Raw genomic sequence first — 26,901 nt, 5'->3', positions numbered from 1 at the left:
AGGCTGAACAACCCCAGCTCTCTCAGCCTGTCTTCATAGGAAAGGTGCTTCAGCCCTCTCATCATCTTCGTAGCCTCAACTGGACTCGCTCCAACAGGTCCATGTCCTTGTTGTGCTGAGGACCCCAGAGCTGAAGGCAGTACTGCAGGGGGGTCTCACCAGAGCAGAGCAGAGGGGCAGAATCCCCTCCCTCGACCTGCTGGTCACGCTGCTTTGGATGCAGCCCTGGATACGGTTGGCTTTCTGGGCTATGAGTGCATATTGCTGGGTCATGTCCGATATCTCATCCACCAGTATGCTCAAGTCGTCCTCCACAGGGCTGCTGTCAACCCATTCATCCCCCTCCATCTTGGGGATTGCCCCTGCCCAGGTGCAGGACCTTGCACTTGGCCTTGTTGAACTTCATGAGGTTTGCAGAGGCCAGCCTGTCCAGGTCCCTCTGGATGGCATCCCTTCCCTCCCATGTGTCAACCACACCACATGGCTTGGTGTCATCAGCAAACCTGCTGAGAGTGCACCCCATCCCACTGTCCATGTCACTGACAAAGATGTTAAACAGCGCCAGTCCCAATCCTGACCTCTGAGGAGTGCCGCTTGTCACTGGTCTTCACTTGGACATCAAGCCATTGACTACAACCCTTTGAGTGCAACCATCCAACCAGTTCCTTATCCACTGAGTGGTCCATCTATCAAATCCATCTCTCCAATTTAGAGACAAGGATGTCGTGCGGGACAGTATCAAATGCTTTGCACAGGTCCAGGTAGATGACATCAGTTACTCTTCCCTTATTCACCAATGCTGTAACCCCGCAATAGAAGACCACCAAATCGTATCGTAATGGAGAGGCTTTCCATACACAATTCAGAGGACCTTATATTAACTATTTAAAAGTTAAACTGAGGGGTAAGACCTGCTTTTCTTTGTGAAAATAAAGTTGTGTATCTAGAGAAAAATCATTATGCCGTGTGGAGTTCCTCACTTGAACAGGGCATTCTGAAATGGAAGTGTAGATCGTAAAAGTAGCAACAGTGCCAGGGAAGTTGAACAAACAAATGACTGGGAGCTGGAAGAAATCATTAATGTCCAGGAAATAAGTGGCTGACAGATAAGAAGCTGATAAAAGTTCAGTTGCTGAGCACAAATGAAGGTTTTATCTTATTGATTGGTATCATGGGAAATCTAATTATTTGGCACCTGGATGAGGTAGCAGGTAAGAAATAAATGTATGCTGTGTGTTTTCAAAAAGAGTTAATCTTAGGCAAAGAGCATTACTCTTTTGGACAGAATATGACGACTTTCTGGACAAGTACATGAGTATAGACCGTGAGCAGACTTTCCTTTCAGTTCGGCACAAAGACTGTGAGCCTTGTTCCTGGTGGCATGCAGGGTACTGTCATCCTTAAACCCAGTTTAAGGATGTGATTTGTCTGTGAAGCTTTTTATTTTAAGTAACTGCAAGGGAGTTAACTGGATATTTTAAGAGATTTTTTTCTGCTTGAGCTTTACTGTTTAAATACTAGAAGCAAGTCTGTTCATAATGACTGTAATGCATCATATATTTGGGGTTTATAATTCCCTTGGTATTTAATTGTGCTGATGTCTTCCATTATATTGTGCTAGTCTTTCTGAAGCGAAAGGTAAAAGGCAAATCTCAGCAACGTATTAATTTCCTAATACGTGGCATACTGTGGAGGAAGCCTCTCTAGTGGTTAAAGCTTGGCCCATTAGTTAAAACACAAGTTAAAACCAAAGTAGACCTTCTGGATTGCTTAATGTGATGTTCTCTAACAAAGGATGTGACTCAAAAGCCTGCCCTGGGACTGTCAGTAGAAGCATGAGTGCTCAGTAGCTTTGTTCATGTTGGCTGATTGTTTGTTGGGTGAGTCATTAGGGTAATTTTTGTTGTCACATCTGAGTCCTCATCAAGTTGAATTTGAGTGTTACCAAGCTAGTTTATTTTCCTTGTTGGTGGAGTGCAGTTTCTTTCAGGATGCTTTCTTGTCTGAAGTGTTTTGAACAGTGTGACTTACTACTTTGGAAGAATTCTGAATATTTCAATGTTTTAGATCAGAAAACAGAATGCTTTCTTGAAATGTTATGTTAACAGATACAACAAATCTTCCAGGCTATATCAGTATGAGAGGAAAAATTATTGCCACCATGTACTTAAATGTTGGGATTATACTTGTAGCGTAAAATTGAGTTTTGGTGAATCTCATCTCAAATGTACGTTTGAATGTGTGTGTCTTACCATTACTGCTTTCTAGGTTTGGAGCCTGTCTGCTGGTGTTAAGTGGCTGAATCTTTTATAAAGGGTTGTGCTTGAAAGAATGCAAAAATATTATCCTCTGTGTTTTCCACTACTGAATGTTGCTTGAGGCTAGTGTTGAAATTTCTTCCTGTTCAAATGAAAGCTTATGTATTTGTAGGCAGCCAATATAATACCTAAATTCCATTTCAACCTTGAAAATAAACTTATCGGTAAATTCCACTGCTTTGTTTTCTTGGTGGTCTTGTTAAGTAAGTGTTAGATAAAATTAATGTTGGCACCAGTATTTGCACTGCAGTCGGCAGTCTGATACATTTCTGCTGCAGATAATTCTGCTGAAAATTACTCCATTTTCTTAGCTTTGGTTTGCTTTTATGTGGGCTTATGCATCTTGTACTGTATTGTGGTTAAGTCATTTACAGTCATATAAAAATAACTTCTTGATATTAACGTATTGTTTTTCATTGTATTTTTAATGCCTTATGCTGGCACACACATTTTCCTTAACTTGCCTGTCAGTCACGTCTATAACTACTGTACTAGCGTACACCAGTCTAATCAAGCACGGGGAGCTGGAGTACCTCCTTCTAAATCGAAAAAGGGCCAGACGCCTGGAGGTGCTCAGTTTGTTGGCTTGGAATTGTACAAACGGCTAAAAGAATTTCTGAAGAACTACTTGACAAATCTCCTTAAGGTAAGATGGGACATTAGGGCAATTTGCGTTTGTAGTCATAATATGGGCTGGGTTGAGAAAGGCTTGTATCGACAAACCTAGAGGTGTATGCGGCCGCTGGAGGTAAATTGAATGATCTTGAAATTTGCTTTTGTCTCCATTAGCTACGAGAATGTTTTGTAGGCTTTACCTCGGGCATAGATCGGTTGCTAAGTGTACCTGTGAGCTGCTTTTTCTCTTCAAGCCAGAACAGTGTTTGTGTGTTTCATAGCAGTAACGTTAAATGCCTTCTTAAGCTGTCCTGTATCTTGAACAAGAATAGCTAGACTTTCTAATCAATTAACCAGCACATTAGTAATGCTGAAAAAAATGGTTGCCTGTAATGTTGAAAATGCCTGATGGTAGCCGTTAATTTAATTTAATAAATAAACTGCTAATAGAGCTGGATGTTGGGCTGCTTTGTAAGAGAATGGTTCCTGGTTATTTTTGGAAAGGAATCAGACTTTTAACTTTTGGGATTGTAGTTTTGAGCAATAAATGAAAGATTTCTTGGTGTCCTAGCGAGTGTACTGTGTAATTAATTTATGAAACTGCTTAAAGGTGTCTGAAGTCTTATCCAGAATACACTCCTGGTTTTATTCCCCTGTCCAGTCAGGCTGTAGTGGTCCAGTTTGGAAAGATACTTGAACATCCACATGTTACAACTTTATCTTCTTTTGTTCTGTAACAAGAATAAGTATGATGCCTTACCCATTTCCAAGAATACAGGGTTCTAGAGAAGACCCCATCCACGCTCACTTGTTTCGGCTCCTGAAGCAGCCGCAGTGGGAGTGGGGGGTATATTTTATGGACGTTGTCAAGTTGAATGCATTATCATTGCATATTTTACCTTATGCACTCATCAGTGTCATCATCTGTTCCTAACATGATGCCCTCTTGCTTTCTCCCACAGGAGGGACGGGAATGTCTCCTCCAGCTTCATCTATGCTGTGCGTTTTTTTACCAGTGTTTTAATTTCTAAATCTCTTGCTGACCTTGTGCTTTCTTAATGTAGAATAAATGTATTAGCACTGTGTTTCCTATAAAGACATTGCGTGGTGTAGGTTCATTACAGAGTCAATTTGTACACCCTTATGTATCTTGGTTGTACCTTGAAATTGCCTAACAGTACTGGCAAACTGTTCTTATTTCAGGATGGTGAAGATTTGATGGATGAGAGTGTGCTGAAATTCTACACTCAACAGTGGGAAGATTATAGGTTTTCCAGCAAAGTATTGAATGGGATATGTGCCTACCTCAATCGACATTGGGTTCGTCGTGAGTGCGATGAAGGTCGTAAGGGAATATATGAAATTTATTCAGTAAGTAGCTTTTTGGAATGGTTTATCCATTCCATCTGTCATGTTTGCATTATCATCCTGCAGATTGCTCCTTGAAACTTGGAGGAAGTTCATAGAAGTTTTGAAGACGTGGGCAAGGCGGAAATCTCCCCCCTTTCCATACTCCCACCCCAGTATATTTGTAAGAATTCCATGGGTCTAAACCTGTGAGATGTTCAATCTGCCTTGTACGTATTGGGCCTACCAGTATTAGACTGTCGAGGGTTGTCTGTTTCTGAATATTTGCTGCTTATACTGTTACCCATGTGCATTGGCGTGGCCTTGTCATTCCACTTAGAATTCAGTCAAGTCTTTCAAATATAAAATGGAGAAGTAAATTGCATTTTTTCTGTTGACTTCAATACATCTCTACAAATTTTTTAGCATCCAAGCTGCTAAGATTCAGTCAACATTTGGTTTGTAATATAAGTTATTTTGGTACGGTTCTGAAAGATTGATATGTGATCTTGATAATTTTTTTTGTAATGTAAACAAGGGAAGAACATAACAGAAGTTCTGTATCTCAGATAACTAAAAGTACTTTTTTTAAAAAATTTTTTTTTAAAATATAGGATAACTGTTGTCCTTGCTGGTGAAGCATTAGGAAAGTGATGTGTTATTTTACTGCTTCACTAAAATAACTTTTGCATATGGTAGAAAAACAGTTGGTATCCTTACTTCCCCCCCTCTTAACTAGTGAACTAGCCTAAAGCTAAGGGACTGTGTCAGCCTGAAAATCGCCAACAAAAAAAGCTGTATGTTGTCAAAGTAACTTGCTGGGTTTGTTAGTTTTCAGAGTTGGCAGTGGATCACTGTCAGAAAAGGAGACGTCTTAGGTAGAGTTAGTAATAAAGCAAACGGTGATTTTATTGTGAAACAATCTTGTTGCATAAACGTGTGTGCCAAAATATCATCATTTTAAAAGTTCAGATAATTTAACATACTGTATCAGCTTTCCTTAAGGAGTTATCCTGCAAGTATATGTATATATCTAAATATTTTCTTTATTCCATCTTTCATCTCCCTTCCTTTGTTTCTAGCTTGCCTTGGTGACCTGGAGAGACTGCTTATTCAGGCCATTAAATAAGCAGGTATATATATATGTATGTTATAACTATAGTGTTATTTGATAGGGTTAGTTTTATATATTGTTAGTAACTCCTTCAAGGAGATTTTGCAGGATGGGAGGGGGGACGGACCCAGAAAATAAAAGGAAGCCTTCTGCTTCTCCTTTTATGATGTTAAGAATATAACTATTTTGGGGGAACGGGCCTTTCTCTGTGTGTGGGGTTGAACCTTGATACCAAGACTGTTCTGTTATCTCTTTGCTGAGAGGACCCTTGCAGTTTGTGGTTTGTTGGGTTTTTTTTTAAAAAAAAACCACTAAGGGGGCTCATTGTAAATGAAGTAACAAATTCAGCTGATTCGAAGCCAGGCAGGAATACAGGCTGACAGTCATGTCTTAAGGTTTGAGAACCAAAATTGTGGGAGAACAGAGAGTCACAGGCCTGGGATTTTGGTGTCTTCTACTGTTGCTGTGAATCTTTAAATTTACACTGATGCCTGGGAGATTCAGGTCAACCAAATATTTTTAATTAGTGAGTCAGCACAATGTGAAACAAGACATTTCATCACTACAAAATATTATATTTATGTATGTTGATTTAATTCTTATTTACTAGTACTTACTGCAAAACTTTCTTGTATTTCGGATATAAAACAAACAGAAGTTTGGTTTAAAAGGTGCTTTTTGAAATTAAAAAAAAAAAGACTAAACACTTTCATATCCTTCCACACCTCACCACTAATCGGACTGTAATTATGTTTTAGAACTTAAAGGTGTAGCATACTCTGTGATGTCTGTAGGAATTTTATATGTTCGGATGTCCTTAAATTTTGTTCTCAAGGAGCTTAACTTGTCTTGACCTACCAGCTGCTTTTCTGTATTTGTCTTACTTTTAATCCCTCTTTTCTAAGGTAACAAATGCTGTGTTGAAATTGATTGAAAAGGAAAGAAATGGTGAAACTATCAATACAAGGCTGATCAGTGGAGTTGTACAATCTTACGGTAAATGAGATCTCTTTAAGGTTTTATTACTCTCTTAAAAATAAATAAATATATGTCTCTGTCAGAGCCCAGAAGTAGCATCCCACCTCCTTGGATGTTCAGTAAAGATTTTTACAGTAAAATAAACACAGTTATATATTGTTTAAATTCATGTTTGTAGAGACACTTGGCACGATTACAGTTGGTTATACAGTATTTGTAAAGCTTGAAAGTGTGACTGATAGACAAGAGTGTTTGTTGTTTACAAATCAGTTATTTAGGAGCTAAATCTAGAAGGAGGGAAGCACAGTAGTTTACAAAGAGGAATGGGATTGTTTTTTCCTATTTGCATGAAATTGAGAGTTTTGCCATGCAGATTAATGACCAGTTTCATTAATAAAAAAAAAAAAGCATATAATCTGGAACTCTGAGGGAAAAGTAAAAGTGGAAGGGGATTTTGAACTAGCTTTTGAGATAGTGAAGGTTTCCAATCCTATCGTCCGTTTAATAAGGTAACAAAAAGTGCAGTTTACGTGAGTAATGTCGTGTGCTGTTTATTTTTTAAATGCAGAATAAATGTCTATTTGTAAAAGTTTTAAGACATGGTGCTGATACTGTCCCAATTGATTACCTTCATGTAAGTTAGAAGGAGGGTATCTGTTTATTTGCAAGAGGCCACTTCATAAAAGACAATTTTGTCATTGCTTGCTCTTTTTTTTTTTTTAATTATTTTTGTAGTGGAGCTGGGGCTGAATGAAGATGATGCATTTGCAAAAGGACCTACACTAACTGTCTATAAAGAATCCTTTGAATCTCAGTTTCTTGCTGACACAGAGAGATTTTATACACGAGAAAGTACTGAATTCTTGCAACAGAACCCAGTCACAGAGTATATGAAGAAGGTAAGTTATTTAATAAGCTGTGTGATTATTTCTGGATAGAGATATTTTTTAGAAGTACAGTAATATTAATCTTGGGCTTTTATTGTCAGTTTCTTGAAATGCTGATTATTTTACAGAAACAATTAGCTCTTTTTCCTTGTGGTGACTTGCTTCTATGTTTATCTGGTCTGAAGTTTGTCTCCTTACTGTATTTCAGTAAGTGCAATGAAAGTTTGAAACTTTCTTAATGGGCAAAATGGGAGAGAATGTTAAAATAAATTCGGATTTTGTTAGACTTCAAAACACCAAAATAGTCATTCTGCTTTAGACCTACAAGTTTACTGTTCTTATACAAGGAACTGTTGGCACATTTATTGAAATCTCTTCCTGAGCAAGCTGGCCAAGGAAGTAGGTCGTTAACTAGCTTTAATTCTCTCAGAATATTTTAATGTAATGACCCCTACACAATACTTTTGATCAACAGAGGCCAGATTTAAATTCTTAGATAGTCTCTGGTTTGGGGAATCCCAGAAAAGGCAATTAAGAGCAAGCTGGATAAACACTGACTATTTCTAGCCTGGTTATTGGGTCAGTCTTACTGAATGTGAAATAGATAGGTCATCTTCTGTTTTGGACAAGTGCTGCTTTATATATATTTCTCAGCATGTTTCCTTGCTTTCTGAATTGCTGCTTTTTTTTTCCCTTTCAGTTTAATTAAAAAGAAAAGAGCTTTTTGAGTATGTAATACGCAGATACTGCAGGGAGGGATGTGTATCTTTGTGGTTCTTTTGTGTAACTCTCTGCCACAGAACACATCCTGTCTGAGTCTTGGCATTGAAGTCAATGATTTACCTCAAAAAAAGGGGACAGGGCAGACAAGACTTAGAAATAACACAGTAAAACGAATCCTGCTTGTAGTGAATTGGGATGATTGCCCAGTAGTTTCCAGACCTACCTATGTTTCCTTTTGTTGTTGCTGAATTCATTATTTTTGCTACTTCCCTTTCAATTTCTTGTCTTTAGTTTCGTCCTAAAATATATATATAAAACAGAGAAAGGGAATTTCAGTCATTCACAACCTGAATGACTGGCTCATCCAGGCTTCCTTGGTACAGGACAGTGAAAAGCTATCTGAAGGTCATTGCTATTTCAAGAACTGGAGATTAGTGGCAAGTAGAAGGAACTTATTAGTACCCCAAACAATCTTCAAGACTTCAAAAATCCACAAAAGAGCAACTGGCTTTGCTTGAAGCTGATCTTGAAGCTGAAAACACATATAAAGCTAGCAGAAGGCAGGGGAAATCTTCAGCAAGAAAGCATGTAGCCTTAAGTCTCTGCTTAGATTAATATACTAGAGATGTCTACAAGCTATTTGGGCTGGCTTGGCATCTCCTTACAGATAATGGACACACATTGAAATCAAACTGAACAAGAAACTGTTTTCGTTACTTGTTTCCTGGGATTTAACTGACGAAACTGAAAAAGATGTGTATTCGACTCTACAGTAAATATGATCAGAGCTTGCAGAATGATACAAATTGAGGGATACGACTTAACGGAAAGGGGAAACTTGTGGATTGAAGCTAAAAGCTAGCTCATTGGAACAAATTATCTGGTCCCTTATCGGCATGCTCTGCTGAAGAGATCAAGAGAGGTCGTGCAAGTTTTCAGAACTATTAATTTAAAATTCAGATGGGTTTGTCCTTCAGTTTTCTCTTAATTCATTATGCATAAAGAATTTTTAACATTTTTTTCTTTGAACATGCCAAGGCAGTTTTGTAAACTTCTTAATTTTTTTTTTTCCTTTTGGGTGTTGTAATCTTGCATGCCACCTAAAATACCTGGAACAGAGTAGTACTCCGCATAATTATTACTCAGGTATCGCTAGAATTAGGGTCCTTTTCTGTTCTGAAACCCCTTGAATAAGATTGATGTGAAAAGCTGCAAACTGTCCAGCAGTCACACAACATACTAGCGGTAAGAAGGTCTTAAGAGTCATCTGTTGGAACTATGAACTACGGACGAAGTAATCTGCTATTAGTACACTTACTTGACTTTCTCACTGAAGCACTGTGCATTGGATTCTAATTGGGGATAAAGAGCATTGCAAAATAAAACCGAAAAGAAACCTGTTGGGAGTACCTTGGTGCACACCAGCATAACATCAGTGTTACCATGATATAGTAGAACTGTGGTTGTTTCTTGTAAAATACTCAATGAAATCTTAATTAGGATTAGGATATGTGCGTGTAGTTATACAGGCAGACTTACTGAGTTTAGAAGGATTCTGAATTTTTCTTCTCAGGCCAGACCTCATGAGTAAAGCTGGCATGGCCTGATGTGCTGTAGGGAAAAAGGTCAGTATTTCTTAAGAAATAAAATAAAGTCTCAAACTGAACTTTCGATCTTTGTAGTTAAAACGGCTGAAGATACTGTTGTGTGAATTAATTATTTTTCCCCTGTTTCTGAAATATGACTTAGGAAAATGGCATTTTAAGAACACAAGAAGTGAGAGAGTATAAGCAAATTTGAAGTCAGAATGAATGTTTATTTTCATAAAGGAGCTCAAAGTGAGAGTTGACTGTTAACATTAAAAGTGAAGGTCTAAGGATACCTTAAGAAGGAGCATTAGAAGTGGCAGAATTTCCTGAACTACAGAAATTCAGAATTGGTTAAACGTAAGATAAGTAGTCCTACTAGTCTGATTCCAGTTTCCAGTGTTCATCAGAAAGATTTGCTGCGATTTGCTGTCATTGAGAAAGACAATTGTTATTCGTTACTGGTAAGAAACTGGCAAGTACTCTGAAGCACGAGCTTATATGCCTTCACAGACAGATGATTTTGTTTCCCATATTTTGACCTGTACTGGTTTAACTCTAGGAGACAGTAATCCAGGACCATTTCACAAGAGCTAAGTGCAAAATTATTACGTAAATGAGTGGCAGAGATTATTTAAAACCGTCTGTGTATGATGCAGCGTACTTGCAGTGAAATTGTTCTTTTTTGTTGTTGTTGTCCATAATACGATCTTTCGTGCTTAGCTAATATTCTGAAATACTAGGAAAATGCATTAACTTGATTTCCTTCTCTTGGTGACGTTATTAATGTAAATAATTTGAACCGATAAGGGGACGTATGCACTTTATCCCTAATAATGTGCTGTAATTACAGATGGCTTGTAAAGCAAGTCTTTAACACTTTTGCAAACAAAGTAGAGGTAATTGTTATATAAACAATTCAGTTTTACATTTTGGTGTAAGGTACTGTTCCTTGAATGACATCTAGAATTTTGGTTTGCTGGAAAGATATGCATATGTAGCATTTCATATGCCAAATTAAATGCTAGTATAATTTAAATGATTGTAAATTATTGGGAAGCTTTTATGTGTAAGAATGTAGATGAGAATATTCGAATAAATTTGTCATGGGCATACTGTTAAATTCTAGTTTTCTGCCTTTTAGTTTTGTGGAGGCATGAAATATATTCATATTTGTCTTAAACAAAACTACGTCTGTAACTGGAGAGCTTGCTGATGCTAAAACTGCCGGCATCCCATGTCGGCAGCTTTCTCTTTTTCTGATGGCAGATTTCCATCTGTAAACTTCTTGTTCAGAAGCAGCGGGAAAACAATCTCCCTCTAATTCTCCTCCCCATGTAAACAGTACATAATAGTATCAACATAAACATTGATTCCATATGTATATTATGATTCCTAGAAAAGTGACCACTTAAGTAGATGGACCATAACACTAAATTAGTGAGATGTTTGATTTTTGTTGTTGTTGTTATTTTCTAGATGAATTTACTAAGTAGTCCTGTGTTTTCTGCTGTTGGATTTCTGTTCTACCTTCCATACAGGTTTCATATGTATCTCTCTGTTCTGTAGGCTGAAGCTCGCCTTCTTGAGGAACAGCGTAGAGTTCAGGTATATCTCCATGAGAGCACACAAGATGAGTTAGCACGAAAATGTGAGCAAGTACTTATTGAAAAACACCTGGAGATATTTCATACAGAGTTTCAGAATTTGTTGGATGCTGACAAAAATGAAGGTAAGAGTCAAACATCGGTTTTAGGCTTCGAGTTCCTCCCTGATGATTTGTGAAATAATGTAAATTCTGGTGATAGCTAAATGTGATTTATTCAGGAATTAGGTGAAGAGAGAAAATAGACACTAAAGCAACAAGCAGCTTTTGATTAAATTGGGATGGCTGAGAATATTGCCTCAAGAAGCCTATTCTGATCCCAAATATTAAGGCAAAACAGCACTAATTTTGATTACTTTTAACGTGGCTGGAAGAGCTTCAAGAGCACTTGAGCCATCCTTCCACAGGAGCTGAAGCTTGCGTGAGAAAGATGTGAGACAAAAACCAGACCAGTAGTCTTACCAGCTGTTTCAGTTTAATCCATGGATCTTTCCATGTCAACAGTGAGAATTTTAAAATCCAAGTTGTCTAGAAGTATGCATAGGAAGTGTTAAAAGAGAAATAGAAGCAAATAAGGAGCTTCTAAAATATAGTATAGAAAATATATTAAACTGCATATAGAGCACAAGGAAAGGGTGGAAATTATTAACTGATGAGATAATTTTAGCTGTGAAAATGAGTCTTAAGTGCCACTTATGGATCAAGTTTTTACCTTCATAGAGAACACAGAGAATAAAGACTTCTTCAGCTGTTCCTCTAAAATAAGTAAAGATTATCAAAGAGTTTAGGCATCTTTAAGGAATTGTCAATTGTATTGGTTTTTATGAGTTTCTTTGGGAGTTAATGCTTAGCACAAAATAAGTCAAAACTAGGGCCAAATAATTCCTATGCACTGTGCAGATAATAAGGATGAATGGTGTTTCGGAGTTTTACAGTTGGGGAATTAATTAAATCTATGTAGGAAGTCAAAGTAAAGCTCTGTAGCTGAAATACTGCTTTTAAAAAAGTGACAGAATTTAAGAGATACTATGATTAAGTTACTGTTGATGATACTGTTCGTTTGAGAGTTGTGAACTGCAACTATGACTCTCTCTCTTACATCAACCTTAAAAGAGCAACTGTGAATAATTACTATAATCATCATGTTGATAACTAAGAGATGCTTCAAAATAGAAAAGGGCAATTTAGCATGATTAGTAGGTCAGCAGTTACCCGTTTCAAATGTCAATAGATGATTTTTATCCTGTACTAGTATTTAAGAGTCAGATGTTGTTTATGTTTGTAAATAAATGTATTTACTGCATAATTGGAAGAGATTTTGATACGGATGGGTGTTGACTAGTGGAATGACTTTATACATGTCTTCTGACAATAGAAATAGTAATAGCACAAGCAAGAAATTTTTTCTGGGCTCAGGAGGCCTTTCAGGCTTTTCTTTTTTCCCCTACTTTTTCAAGCTCATGGGTTACGTGAGCCTTTAATACAGTCACTTGCCAGAGTGATGCAGATCCATAACTTTGTTATATGGACACCATCTTGTCATATGTCTATGGTTTTACTTTCATTTGGGTTATTTCTAAGATTAATTAGGCATTTTTAAATGCCTGGGTTTTTTTCTTCTTTTTCAAAATACTTTCTTTTCTCTCAGCGGGCTTCACTTGTGCAAATTACAGTAGTTCCCTGGACCTTTTTAAGTTTCATGAAGTCTCAAGATTAGAAACATTTATTTTGAAAGATTCTTTGAGAATTCATTCTTTAATCGCTGTAATCCGTTCACTCTCAAATTTGTAATATACTAAAATAGTCTATTGTAGACTATCCTAAACTTATAATAAAATCTTGCCCTCGATTAAAATCTTTCTTGCTTTGCTCTTGAAAGTACAGTGGTTTTGAGGTCCTCCCACGTGAAGTACGTTAAGCATATCTTGTTAACAGGCCACTCCTCTTGGTATTCTGTAACTTTTTAATTGCATTGTGCAACTAGTTCTAAAGGTTGTGAGGCACATTTGTCATGGGTTACCTATTCACATCAATACGATACCTATAGGAAATAATTATCTTTATTGGGAGTAGGCTGTAATGATTTAGGTGGAGTTACCGTGTAAATCTTCCTTGAGGCTTTGTAGCATCTCTTCCGTATTTCATCAAATACAGACATCCTGATAGACCAACCTGTGAACCCTTATTTGTGGGTAGGTCTAGCAGCAGCTCACTATATCTATGCATGGCATTATTTTCCTAAATTCTGTAGGTAAAAAAGCCAGCATTCTTACGTTTTTAAAGAAGTGTAACATTAGGTTGCAAATGTGGTTTTCAGAGAGAAAAAAATGTTTGCTTTTCAAATCCAAGAGTTTAGGCTTGCCAAAATTCTAAGGAATGGAAAGGCATTATACGGAAACGGGTCTGAATAGAGGTGTCATCGCTTAGGTATTAAAGGCCTCAAGTTCTGTGTGTTGTATTTCAGAGTTAGGTAGCGATACAGCTGCTTGATTGCCCTGTTTTATTTAATCTAATAATTCTCAGGTGGTAATAAATTGCTCATAAGCCCTTCAGAGAAGTCCTTACACTTTAGAAGAGCTAGATGCAGCTGACAACCTTGAGATGGATTCAACAAGGTGAAATATCCTCATTAGTTTACAGGAACTAATTTGGTGGTTTAGTGTTTCACTGGAGTTGCCTGTTCAGTGAGGACAAGGTTACAAGATGTTACAAGACCAGTGGGTTTGTGTACTTGGTTTATGGCCATACTAAAGTTTGCTTTTTTCCTCCAAAACGCCCCCCCGACACACCCCCTACCAAAAAAAAAAAAGAAAGGAGTTCTGCACTCAGTCAAAAGCATCTGCCCTGTTGAAAATGAGTAATAAAACCAAAACAGTCTTTGATATTAGACTTTCCAAAATTATTAATAGATTTTGGAAAGTCTTGCCTGAAAACAGGTGAGATTTTCATATGAAGCTTTAACGTATGTGAAATGACATCCGATTTGTTTTTAACTTTGTTAGTTTTGTTCTGTTGGAATGCTTTTCAGAACCTTTCCTTTCCTTGAGATACATTTATTTCTACTGGTATTCAGTTGCTTAAACTTTTTTTTTTTTTTTTAAAGGTGGCTTTATTGACAGTGCTGTATTAGAGAAAATTACTTATAGTGTTTCAGTTTATCTGCTAAGGTCATATCAATACATTATATGTTGCCTTAAATTTCCAACTGTTACCACTGATGCTGCCCCAAGTAGAAGCGTTAATATACAAAAGGCTACAGCTGGTGTTAGATCTCTGAGAATTGTCCTGTGCAAAAGAAGATTTAAAGGCCAGTGGTCGGCTGGAGAACATTGTACTCTTAGCATGGCCAGCAGTAACACTGATGACAGTCCTAATTCATGGTAACACTTCAAAACTGCATCTAAGTAAGAGGGGTTTAACTCCATTTTTAAACTATTGCACCTCTTTACATTTTTGAAAACTAGAAATCAGAAGTAAATATATTTCTATAATTTCGTTGTTTTTTTTTTCTTCTTGAGATTTATCTAGCATTGCGAAGGTAAAACATCTTAATATTTAACGGGTTGTTTTCTCTTGAACTAGTCTTAGCTTTCAAGGTTAGTGCAAAGATTTGCTGTACTGTATAATCTTTTGCTCTAGTTTTTTCTGGCTTTTTACAGGAGCAGTTGCACGTGTGTTTTTGTTGATGATGGATGTTTAACTCCTATTGGCAACTTGTAAATGAGAAATTAGGAGTCATAGCTAATGCAAATGGGAGATGTTGGCTTTCCTTTTTTCTTTTTTGTTTTCTTTGGTTTGTTTTTGTTTTTCAGACTTGGGACGCATGTATAACCTTGTATCCCGAATCCAGGATGGCCTTGGAGAACTGAAAAAACTTTTGGAAACCCACATTCATAATCAGGGTCTAGCTGCAATTGAGAAATGTGGAGAAGCTGCTCTAAATGCAAGTATCACATCAAAATAAGTCTGTGTATGGTTGCTGCCAGCTGTACATTAGAGGAGGATGAATGCTTCTTGATTTAATTTCCAGTTTACTTATCTTTTCCCTCTCGCTAATTTAATTTGTGAGGACTAGGCAATTCTCAAATGTTGACAGTAGGCTTAAAACAACCGTCACATCACTGTGTTACTACTCTTTGAGCTTTGGGGGTGTTTTTTGGGTTTTTGGTTTGGTTTAGTTTTTTGTTTGGGTTTTTTTTTCCCTGCTGAGTTTTTGCTCTCAGCAGGATGTCGTGCTGCTTGGAAAGCTGGCTGTGCAAATTCAACATCCTACGCTTACAAATACACCTGAAAGTCCACTGTTTCTAGAAGCATTATCTCCAGTGGAGTGTATTTTCTTTCATCATCTTACAGACTTCTAACTTGGATGGGACTGTGTGGAGAAAGTTTGTGTTGGTTTTAGTGTTTTGGGGAATAGCTTTATTCTGTTTGGAAAAGCATGAGAAATGTAGGAGGAGGGGATAACTAAAATAGTTGGAGAAGTCACAATGTAAGAGCAGGTCAGGTCTTCTGCAACACTGTGGTTTTTTAGCCATATAATTGGCTTTCTTGATTTTATCCCATAATTGTAATTTTAGACTTAATTTTGTATTGATGAGGGTTGAATCTCAGCAACACAAAGTTTAAACCTTTTGCTAACCTTTTTGTCTATAGACAATATAACATTTTCTAGGAAAAAACCAACCAAACAAAAAACAATAAACCAAAAATGAAACATTGCACAAGGAAAATTAGGATAGAATATAGATTCTGGTAAATTTTCTTTAAAATGGGGTTTGACTTTGATTTTTGACAAAGTTCATTTTAACCCGTTATTGGCCTCATATTCTTCAAATAGCTTTGTACTACTAATGGCTAAAGCAGTAATCTCTAGTGACTGCAGTAACAGGAGAACAGTAAAAACTTTAGTTTTTAGCACAGATTAAAATGTTTTACCTGTGTGTAGTGTCTGTTGTTCACGTCTATAGTTTTAAGCACGTAGCGCTTTGGCAGTGTTGATCTTTTATGAATCATGAAGTAAGTTCAGGAATCTTCAGCTTCATTTGTAGACGTCAGCTTAAATTTTGAAATCGGGTATGCTCCATGGTTGACACATCCCCGTAGCGATCATCACTTTTGAGTTTCTTTGTATTTTGGCCTTGAAGAATTTCCCAGAAAAATGAAAGCTCTTGCTGCGGGAATTAGTTCATCTTTGAGAGATGGGAAGCCTGAGGATTTGTATGTATTGGTTCTTTCGACTCCAGCCGTTTACGAAACTCTTCCTGATCCTGACGGTTTTTCTTGTTTCTTCATCTTTCTCTTTTATTCCTTTTCTTTTTCCACACATTTGTTCTTCGTTTTCATAACAGTATCTCTGGCTGTCTCCCTTGGGAACCATCTTGCCTCTTCTTCCAGCATCCTTCACACCACTGTATCACTGTTCATCATTGCCTCATTAGCCCTCTGTCACACTTAGGTAGGTTTGGTTCTGCCTAACTTCGTTTAGCTGTACTATGTCTAAACAGATAATCAGCTGAGCAAACGCTGCTCACTTTCCCTGTAGTCAGTGCAGAGAAATGGTCATAGCAGCTTGACTCATCTGACCTATTTTAGATTTTTTTTATTTTTTTTTTTACTGCAGAATACGTTGTGCTCTAGGCTCCGTTAACTATATTGACGAGACTGCTCTTCAGTCAGAAGATTACTGCTGTTTGTGCCTTTGGCTGGTTCTTTTGGAGTCCTTATAATCAGTAGACACCTTTCTGAATGTCCTTCAGGTCCACTTGAATTTCTTGTCTGTGAGGTTCTCAGTAATCTCAGTTCTGTCTCAAGCATGGCATTAGATGAGTGGTCCATGTAGTCTACGTCTGTCTTTGGTGGCAATAAGAAATGTTTTTCAGGATTCTGATGCAGCCCTACCCGTCCTTTACCATTTGTTGCCAGCACGCAGAACTCAGGGCAGGAGTGTTACAGGAGTACCTCCTGCCCAGTCCTTTTAGTTTTTATTTATGACCCTATTGTCCGTGAGTTTGTCTGATCCATTCTTGAACCAGCTAATATTACCTGCTTCCAGCAACCTCCTGTGGCAGCAAGTTCCAGAAGTCTACTACCTTATGTGTAAAAATGTTCTTTATCCGTCTTAAACTTGTTTCCTATCGCTTTCATCAAGTGCATCAAGTACTTATAAAATGTGGCTTTTGGTGATCGTTCATCTTTTCAGTCATCCTGCTGGTTTTGTAAACCTTGGTGCTATGCCTTTTCAAACTTCTGATCTCTAAATCGAAGACTTGTAGCCTTTTTAATCTGTTGTATAGAAGCTGCCATGTCTGCCTGGTGTTTTAGTTGGGCTTCGCTGTTCGTACTCTGACTCCGCTCCATCTTTTTTGGATGCAGAAATCAGTAATTGCACAGAGGACTCAGTCTGCGAGTGCCATAAACTTGGTGTTTATTGGCATTTGGCAATTTCAGTTTTTAAGAACTGCCAATAGTGACTGAGGTCTCTGTACTAAGTTGTACATACTGGGGATACACCAGTTACATTCTTACTTCAGAGATTTACTTTGAGGGTTTCTTCTATAGCAACCGCCATTTATGATTGTCCAGCTCTCTCACGTCTGATTCAAATTAAGCTTATGTCTTTGAAAATGTCCTTGAAAATATTTGCAATGGTTAAGTAAGTAGTTTTGTCTTTTTTGTAGTGTATAATGTGACACACTGCACTCTAGTTGCTGTAAATGAAAACTTGTGCTAGTGTAGGTCAGTCCTGGACATAGGACTAGACTAGTCTGGATATTATTTTACCTTTAAAATATTTCTAATACTTTGTAGACTTTCCCCATAAAAATTTGCTTAGGCCGGTGAGTAGCTCCATTTTTGGAGGAAGTAGAGAGCAGAAAGTCAACGCGTTGCAAAAAACATTCTCTCTTTATTGCAGGATCCAAAAATGTACGTACAGACAGTGTTGGATGTCCATAAGAAATACAATGCTTTAGTCATGTCTGCATTCAACAATGATGCTGGCTTTGTGGCTGCACTAGACAAAGTAAGTGTATGTAGTGGCACACGGTGAACATTTTTTTTTTTCTTCTATTCAGTGTTTTGTCTTCCAAAATTTCACTGTCTTTTGTGATTTGTAGGCTTGTGGTCGATTTATAAATAATAATGCAGTGACAAAAATGGCTCAATCATCCAGTAAATCCCCAGAGCTACTGGCACGATACTGTGACTCTTTACTAAAGAAAAGGTACGTCTTCAAAGACAAATTATTATTTTAGGTTGGCTTTTGTTTTAAAAAGGTTTTAGCATATGAAGTTCTATATTGTGTCTTCAGAAACAGAACTTAACTTTTCAAGAAAAATTAATTATACCAAATTCTGAATATAAAAATTTCAATAGGACTGTTCCTAAAGATTGTATGGAGTTTACTTTTCTTTTTTAAAGAAAAGGGGGGAAGTAATAAAAGATCTAAGACCTTTCTTTCCTTGTACGAAACTAAGTTCTAGTTTTTTAATAAAACAGAAGTTGTTTTTCAGTTTGTCTTATTTTTTTGTTCCTTCCCAAAATTTGAGTTGTGCTATATGTTGTAAAGAAGAGATGCACATTCCCTTTTTCCATTAAAACTCTTGCTTTCCTCCTGTTGTTTTCTCTATGTCTTCTTCCATCTGGGTGGAAATTGAGGAGGACAAAAACTGCTTTCTAACCTCTCGTGGTTCGTAGTTTAATTAAGGCATTTGGCTTCAAGTGATTCAGCAGCTCATACCTTGAGTTGGTATCAGTTCAGTTTGTACTGGATTGGTGTCAGTTTTGTCACTGGTAACTTTACTGGCCATTTTGGGGGAGGGAAAAAAACCACCACCAAACAACCCAGAACCAGAAGAACTTGCTCATTTTTCCCTTCCCCATCCCCTCCTTCCTTCAGCAAAGGATTTATTTGTCCCTGTATAAATAGTTGCGTTCTGCAGGGTAGATTTGGGGTATACCTGATGGACAAGCATCATATGGAGGAAAACAATGTGATGCTAGCTGAGCTCTCACCCAGTCAAGACCCAGCTCTCTCAGCTGTTTTCTTTTCACTGTACTATCTAAGATAAGAAATGAAGATAGCATTTAGCAGCAGAAGAAAGGCAGGAAGAGAGAGATCCATGTTTAAGCCCATAAATCCTGAGAAGTATCCGGCTATCAGGAAGTCCCGAGCAGTTTATGGTCCAGGACTTCAACCTATTGTTTAAAAATCGTGTACTTCAGACTTGCTCACATGTGGACTAGTGAAGAGAAGTGTTCATTTCATTACACCACGTCCTCTCTAAAGAGTCTTTGATCCCAGAACTACTCAATCTGTGTTCCTTTATTTATGAAATTTCCGTATACATCCATATGTTGGTTTATTTCAGCAGTTTCGGGACTCATTAAAAATGCACTTCTTTAATTGCAGCTCAAAGAATCCAGAAGAAGCAGAGTTGGAAGACACACTCAATCAAGTGGTAAGATGTCTATGGTCTATGAATACAGTTCTCTTCTGTGTAAGCTTTGACAAGTTAGTAATATTCGATTGTCACACAAGTTAGATGAGAGAAGACCTTTCTTTTGTGTGTTTGATTTCATTACTTAATATTTCAGCTTTTCAGTAATAGTCTTCATCTCTATGTGGCTTGTTGGTTGTAATTTTTTTTTAATAAAAAAACCTTTTTTATTCAAAAAAAAGCCCTTTACAGCAGATTTAAAGTGGCTAAATGGAATTTATGCTTTTACTTCATTTTTATATAGACATGTAACATATAATTTCTACAATATGTTTTTACATAATTACATATATGCACTACATTTTTATAAATATATAAGGTTGTACATGTGGAATAGACAGTTAATGTGTTTAAAATAGTATCCACATCTAAAACAAAACACCACCACTTCCCCCCCCCCCCCCCAAAAAAAAAACACAAACCAACCCAAAACAAACAAAACCCCCTGCCCTTAAAAATTTAAGTGTAAATGAAGTAGCTACTGCAAAAACTTTTTCAAGACAAACGCATAATTTTTTTTTTTTTTCCTTACAAATTATCTTGGCTTTTTCAGATGGTTGTCTTCAAGTACATTGAGGATAAAGATGTATTTCAAAAATTCTATGCTAAAATGCTGGCAAAAAGACTGGTACATCAGAACAGTGCTAGTGATGATGCTGAGGCAAGCATGATCTCCAAACTAAAAGTGAGTATTCCATGCCTGTCCTGTGATCTACCGTATCGCAGGTCTTCAGGCTGCCCTGGAAAGCATTGATGTATGTCCTTTCGTTTCATTGTTTTATGTACAATAGAAAAATACACAACCTAGGCTTTTTCGGTTTTTTCTTTCCTTTTTTTTTTTTTGTAACCTCCTAGGAGCTTGTAGTGCATGTCTGATGGGAGTTCAGCTGGAGTTAAGCTTAATTATTCTTATCTAAATAAATGACAAAGATATAATTATCCAAGGGAATGACTGCTGAAAAGTTGCTTAATTTCATTAACCCTTGTTCATTCAGGGTCAAGCAAAATACAATCTAATATTCTTTTAGTAGTATGTTTGATTGTGTGCTTTGCTTCAGTTTTAAACAAAATTTTCTTCAGTTTTTAATGACAGTTAAAGAGCACGTCTGGTTGGGATCAGTACTTTGAGTAAGGGAAATACTAAAATTTGTACATCTTCTTTTAAGAAAATAGGCTCCGATACTTTGTTCTTCTCATTCTCCGATGTCAAAAATGTGTCTTGCTGACCTATCTGTGCTTTTAAAATACAGCAAGCTTGTGGTTTTGAGTATACCTCCAAGCTGCAGCGGATGTTCCAAGATATTGGTGTAAGCAAGGACTTGAATGAGCAATTTAAAAAGCACCTGACCAATTCAGAACCATTAGATTGTAAGTAATACATTTACCTAAGTTACTGTTGAGTAGTTTAGCTTCCTCTTATTTTTGCAGAGCTAACTTTGAGGGAAAGATTTGATTTAGACATCATACCCCCAGAAGTTTGAGTTAGTATTATTTTGACCAAGATAGCTAAGATTTTTAAATTAGTCTTTTAGGTCTGTACTTTGTCTTCTACTAGCACTTTATATCTTTTGTAATGGGTAGCCTCCTCCTGATTTTGCAACTCATGTTAGGTATGTAAATTAAGTTGAATCCTGTCCTTCTCAATTGGAAAGATGTTTTTCTTTAAACAGTTTTGATTTTTGAGCACAGCATGGCTTAAGCTCATACTTGTGTTAAAAGTATTAAAGAAAAAAGGATGTTGTGGTTTAGGTTGTTAGACAGCCCCATCACTTTTTTAATAAAGAAATATGTTCTTCATTAAAGAATTTGTTTCAGGGTGCTTCAAAGAGAGTTGATAATCATTTGGTGGATTACATTTAGAGTTATGTATTGTCAGGCTTAAATTTTACTTAGTTTTTGTATTATCCTTACTGGCTTGCCCATAATGCTTTACAAGTATAAATGTGAAATGTTTATTCTTGCGGTTGTGTACTGTGAAGTTACACGTTTTAGTTATGTGTAAAAATGAACACTTATGATTTTTACACTTGCATGTAAAAAGAGAAATCTGCTGTGGGCTAGAAACAGGGTAGTAACTTCTACAAATGAGAGAAAATTGAGTGACTGTCACAGTAAATCTAAAGATCTCCACCTGCAGCGACATCTTACATGAATTCCTTTGTCTTATGGTCTGAATCAAAATAATATAGATATTGCTTAATGATTTTTTTCACCGTGTTAGTTGGAGCAAAAGGCAGAACCGTTGCTTTTTTGTGTTAGAACTGGGACTGCGTCTTTGAAGAGGGGGTGGGAGCCGGGGGGATAACGCAGCTCAGTCTCTCCACCTCTCTTCCAGTGGATTTCAGCATCCAGGTGCTGAGTTCTGGGTCGTGGCCGTTCCAGCAGTCCTGCACGTTTGCTCTACCGTCTGAGGTGAGGGGCTTACGCTTGGATCATCCCAACGGGGAATGGTCATGCGATAAAGTTGTTTTACAAGGTTGGGGTCTCCTTGTCTTTCGTTGTGTATCAGAGAGGACTGGAGGTGTCTCTGGTGTTGGCCTATTTGACTGAAGGATATTCGGAACAAGAAAAGTGAGTAAGGTAGTAGGAGGAAACTGTGAAATTATATATATAACTGTTTTCTCCTATGGAAAGAACCTGGTTAATGAATATCTCTTCAAAACATCCAACAATAACTGAAGCACGTCTTTGTTAGTGTATTTTTCTATGTATACCTTTATTTAAGAAACTTTTTCTTGCCGTTGCTTCGGCTCTGTCCAGTAAAGTCTTTAGATATTATAATCATTAGTTTTCTGTTGAGTCCTTATTCAGAATAGACAAGACAGGAATACTTAATGTGAGAAATAAGTTTTAACTGCTGTTACCTGGACGTGGTTAAAAGAAATCGCCTTTCTAGCCTTGCTTAATGTGTCATAAAAGGAAGAATGGAACTTAAATGCTTGTTTAGGTTTGTGTTGTTAATGACACTTTAAAGGGAAAACTCATCACAAAGGCTAATTTGCATCCAGTCTGAAGAATATGAATGCTTGAATTTACCAGTGAATTGTAAATTCTGAATTTGAATTTCTGTTTACTTGGCAGTCGGGTGATGAGATTTGATTCTCCTTTGTTGGTTCCAGAGCATGTTCTAGTAAGGGTAAATGAAGGTCAATAATATCCTTTTATTTATTTTTTATTGTTGTTTTTATACAGTTAGAACGGAGCTATCAGAGATTTACTGCATTTTATGCCAGTCGTCATAGTGGAAGAAAATTAACATGGTTGTATCAGCTGTCCAAAGGGGAATTGGTTACCAACTGTTTCAAAAATAGATACACGTTACAGGTAAGGATAACGTCATGCCTACAGAAACACTTGGTGATGCTTGCATCCGGAGGGTTGGATGCAGCTGATCATTTAAAAGACATGCGGTCACGTGCTGCTCTTCTGTTACCTGGATGAGCTGCGCAGCCTCTTTACTCCTCATGGAGAGATAATTGCCTTTCCTTACTTTAAAGGACCGTTGTGCAGAGAAATGGGTTTAAAATGGTGAAGTGTGTAGATGCTGAAGTAGTGGAGTTCGTGTGAATACCTGTGCCCACATGTAAACTCATTTTAATAGATAATACAGTGAATTGAGCTGTATTTTATCTGTATATCAAAATATTCATTAACAGTATATAATCATGTATCACAATTAAATATTTTAAATCATTCCGTTCCTCAATTGGGGGGGGGGGGGTACGTGCATATGTATGGGGGGGGGGTGTACGTGCATATGTATACACACACGTGTATGTTTAGCTACTATTTATGATGCTCATATGTATTCATTAGCTTTATTCCTGTGAATAACGCTGCTGTCTTTATTTAAAGCAAAGCACAGATGCAGGACCTGATGGCTACGGATCTGTGTACTACTGAAGTGAACATAAATGTTAGCCCTCCCCAGATGGTTTTTGGTGTTGTGATTAATAGAACCTTTATTATATGTTTGATTTATTTACTGTACTGATACTTAAGATCTATGTTGAAAAGAAAATTGACTTTGAAAAGGGAATAGATTACTTGTGGTTTAAACTGGTGTTGAACTGCCTTGTGTGAGACGACTGCAGCCTCTTTGCGTAAGATCTCACGCGTCTTGCACTTTCCTGCTCTCTCTCAAAAAGTAGAGGAGGGGAGTTCACAACAGTGAGAAGAAACAAGATAATCTCAGATTTTGAATTTGTCAACGTATGTTAACCCTGTGGTGACAGACGTAAAAAAACCACTGATAGCTGCCTCGTTTATAAATTTGGGTTCATTATTCTGCTGGAGTTGGGAGAGTTGTGAGGATGAATTCAGTAGTCTCTGTAGGTTTTAACGAAGATGAAATGAGTAAGAGTCAGGGAGTGACAGAGGAAGAGAATTTAAAATTGTACTAGGAAGTAGAAAGGTAAGGCTTTGACACCATAATAGAAGATTTGATGAAGTGTCTGCAGCTAGTTAAATGGTCATTATCTTAGGGTTTATGTTTAGATAATGCTGGAAGGTGGAGTTCTGGTTGTATGAGTGACACCAGATGTTTGTGTATTGTGTAAGGATTAGCACTGGTTGGCTATTCTCTGTTGTCCAAATATTCCAGTATATGTGTTTAAGCAATGAATTTCAGGCTGTTCAAATTCAGAAAGTATATTTGTTCATTCTTGTTTTCTGATTTCCCCTCTCTCCCCTTTGTTCTCTTTTTCTGGATCTGTTAGGCGTCCACATTCCAGATGGCGATTTTACTGCAGTACAACACAGAAGATGCCTACACCGTGCAGCAGCTGACAGACAGTACTCAAATAAAAATGGTAGTGACTTTGCACGTTTTACCACACTCTTGTTCACAAGTCTTTTGGCCTTCAGGGCTCTTCCTGGTGTCGTAAGACATTGGGATTAGACATGCTTGAAGGCAGAGTCGGTTTCTGACGTGAAGGAGACAGATGTGCTCTGTTCTCCATCAACTTGCTTTTCTGGTTTATTTTGCTGTAATCGTAACTAGTCTTCTGGTGAATTAAGTGTGTAGATGCTCCTGTTCATGACTGCAGTGAATTGTCTAGCTTCCTGCCAAGCTCCGGTAGTAAGTTTTCAGTGTTTCACTACGTACATTTTAATATTAAGAGACAACATTCTAGGAAAAACGGCATTTTCCCTAAATGATCGATCTGCCCATCTGTTCCCCTTTACATCTCCAGGCTTATATACGGAATGTAGTAAAATCTGCAGTTTCACGGGCTCACTCTTATGGAAAAGGTTCCTTCCTTTTCTTTCCAGGTGGACTTTATGGCCTACAGTTTATTTGGCATCTGTGTCCTTTTGAATCAAGTCTGCTCGGACTTTGGGAAAGTTAGGCAGTTCCTAGTCAGTGAGATCGTTACTTTTAGAAATGCCTATCTTGAAAGTTGCTGCTGCTGGATTACAGCAAACCCAGGAGTCTTATGGGGTTGCCATTTATTATAGATGCTTATTTGCAGGTTATATATATTTATTTATGTAAAATAAGTATTTGGCCCAAGTTATGGGTGGACTAGAATAAAACTCTTTATACAGCTGAAAACTAACTGCATGAAACCTATAAGATTTCCACGGTGGTAAAATAGCAGCTTTGCAGACCTGCACAGAACATCGACAGTAGTGTAGCCAGCCGGGTGAGCGACCAGCGACAGGAACCAGAACAGATCCCTGGTGTAAGCAAGAAAAGAAAAATATGTTAATCCGAAAGCAGAGGGTGCTTGCTTTCTGAGGTTTGAGCTTGCCATGGTATCTATATTTGCATGGTTTGGGAAAAATGATTTCTTAAACTTAGAAATCCGCTTGCAAAATAGCTCCTAGAACAGCAACTGGAAAGATCTGTTGTTTGGAATTAGTCTTTCTCAAGAATTTGATGTCACTTGACCGACTACAAGGGGAAAATGTCCTAAGCCCAAAAAGGGTGTTACATTTTGTTTCTGTGAACTACATTTTTACTGCTGCTTTTTCACTCCTTTTGCAGTGTTCTCCACTCCTCGTTCTTAGTCTAAATACGTGTATTCTTGTTGAAGTATTTTAAGTTAGAGAAAGATGCTGTCTGTCTGCACTGATATTTTCTGTAATTTTGTAGGATATCTTGGCACAAGTTCTACAGATACTGCTGAAATCAAAATTACTTGTAAGTACTCTTGCTTTTTTATGCCCTGCTTAACATTCAGCAAAATGTATTAATGAATATTTATTTATTTGTTTATTTTCCTTATTTCTCGCAGGTTTTAGAAGATGAAAATGCAAACGTTGATGAGGTGGAGTTGAAGCCAGATACCTTAATAAAACTGTATCTTGGTTATAAAAAGTAAGGAAAAACTTCAGCAGCATACATCACTTGTGTATAATGGGTAGCATCCTCCTTCTCTGCTTTCAAAATTTGGGTAAAACCTAATTAATGTACCTGGGATGAAAGCTCCGGGGTTCAAGTTCCAATTCAAATATAGATCCAACGTGAATCCGCTTTAAAGGAGAGGGTTGGCTAGTAGGGCGACGGGTAAGATTTCAGCTGTCCGACTTTGACTTTGTCATAAAGTCTGTCAAAGCCTGGACGTAGTTTCCTATGTTCTCCGATTCTTGTCGAATTCTTGTATAATTTATTTCTGGTAGGAAATCGTGCTGGTTTTTAGCGAGGTGCATGACTTGCACGCACTCAGCAAAATACATTATATATGATAAGGTTACGGTAGTGTACAGTCACCAGCAAAGGTCAAAGTCTTAAATGTTCATCTGCTAGAGATAACATGAGAAGATCAGCAGGCTCATTTTAGAACTTCAGAGTGTTCAGTGACTGGAAAACTTAATAAACATGATTTTCAGTAGTTTTTATTACCTACTTTAACCAGTGTTGCTTTCAACATTCGTGTATTTTAAGCTGTTCTTAAGTGTACTGTGGTGACTTTTTATCATGCTTACCAGAGCATAGATGTAAACACACATAAATTCAGTGAAGAGTTCGGTACTTCCTGAAGATCAGATCTCAAGCGAAAGAAACATTTTAAAACCTTTCCTTGTACCTCACTCTTTATCTGCTTTCTTCCCTCCTTCACCAATAATTAAAGGTTTGAGAATTCACGGTCAGTTATGTTAATGCAGCGATGAAAAACGCTTAGCGTTGCTGCACCGTGCGGCTCAGTGGTTCCCAGTTTCTGACGCATGAGACTCTGCTGAGTAAGGAACAGGTCCCGTCTCCACGGCAGCATCCCCCGGCC

General features: G+C 37.4%; 1 protein-coding gene across 1 annotated transcript in view; it reads left to right on the top strand.

Annotated features, from left to right (window-relative positions):
- Positions 1-26,025, top strand: part of LOC104168370 (cullin-1) — a 35,803-nt gene extending 9,778 nt beyond the window's left edge. The window contains exons 2-18 of the mRNA XM_009708941.1: positions 2,790-2,964; positions 4,137-4,304; positions 5,363-5,413; positions 6,300-6,390; positions 7,108-7,271; positions 11,138-11,300; positions 14,987-15,117; positions 18,088-18,195; positions 18,290-18,396; positions 19,585-19,633; positions 20,226-20,357; positions 20,923-21,040; positions 22,008-22,084; positions 22,865-22,996; positions 24,391-24,483; positions 25,773-25,820; positions 25,915-26,025. Coding sequence (XP_009707243.1) covers positions 2,790-2,964; positions 4,137-4,304; positions 5,363-5,413; positions 6,300-6,390; positions 7,108-7,271; positions 11,138-11,300; positions 14,987-15,117; positions 18,088-18,195; positions 18,290-18,396; positions 19,585-19,633; positions 20,226-20,357; positions 20,923-21,040; positions 22,008-22,084; positions 22,865-22,996; positions 24,391-24,483; positions 25,773-25,820; positions 25,915-26,001 — 1,894 coding nt within the window. The 3' untranslated portion in view covers positions 26,002-26,025. The remainder of the gene's footprint in view (positions 1-2,789; positions 2,965-4,136; positions 4,305-5,362; positions 5,414-6,299; positions 6,391-7,107; positions 7,272-11,137; positions 11,301-14,986; positions 15,118-18,087; positions 18,196-18,289; positions 18,397-19,584; positions 19,634-20,225; positions 20,358-20,922; positions 21,041-22,007; positions 22,085-22,864; positions 22,997-24,390; positions 24,484-25,772; positions 25,821-25,914) is intronic.
- The last annotated feature ends 876 nt before the right edge of the window (positions 26,026-26,901 follow it).

This window comes from Cariama cristata, unplaced genomic scaffold, assembly GCF_000690535.1.
Source record: "Cariama cristata isolate BGI_N322 unplaced genomic scaffold, ASM69053v1 scaffold11551, whole genome shotgun sequence".
Classification (NCBI taxonomy): Eukaryota; Metazoa; Chordata; class Aves; order Cariamiformes; family Cariamidae; genus Cariama; species Cariama cristata.
The sequence above is the reverse complement of the archived record's forward strand: the minus strand, read 5'-3'. Positions and strand labels throughout refer to the sequence as shown.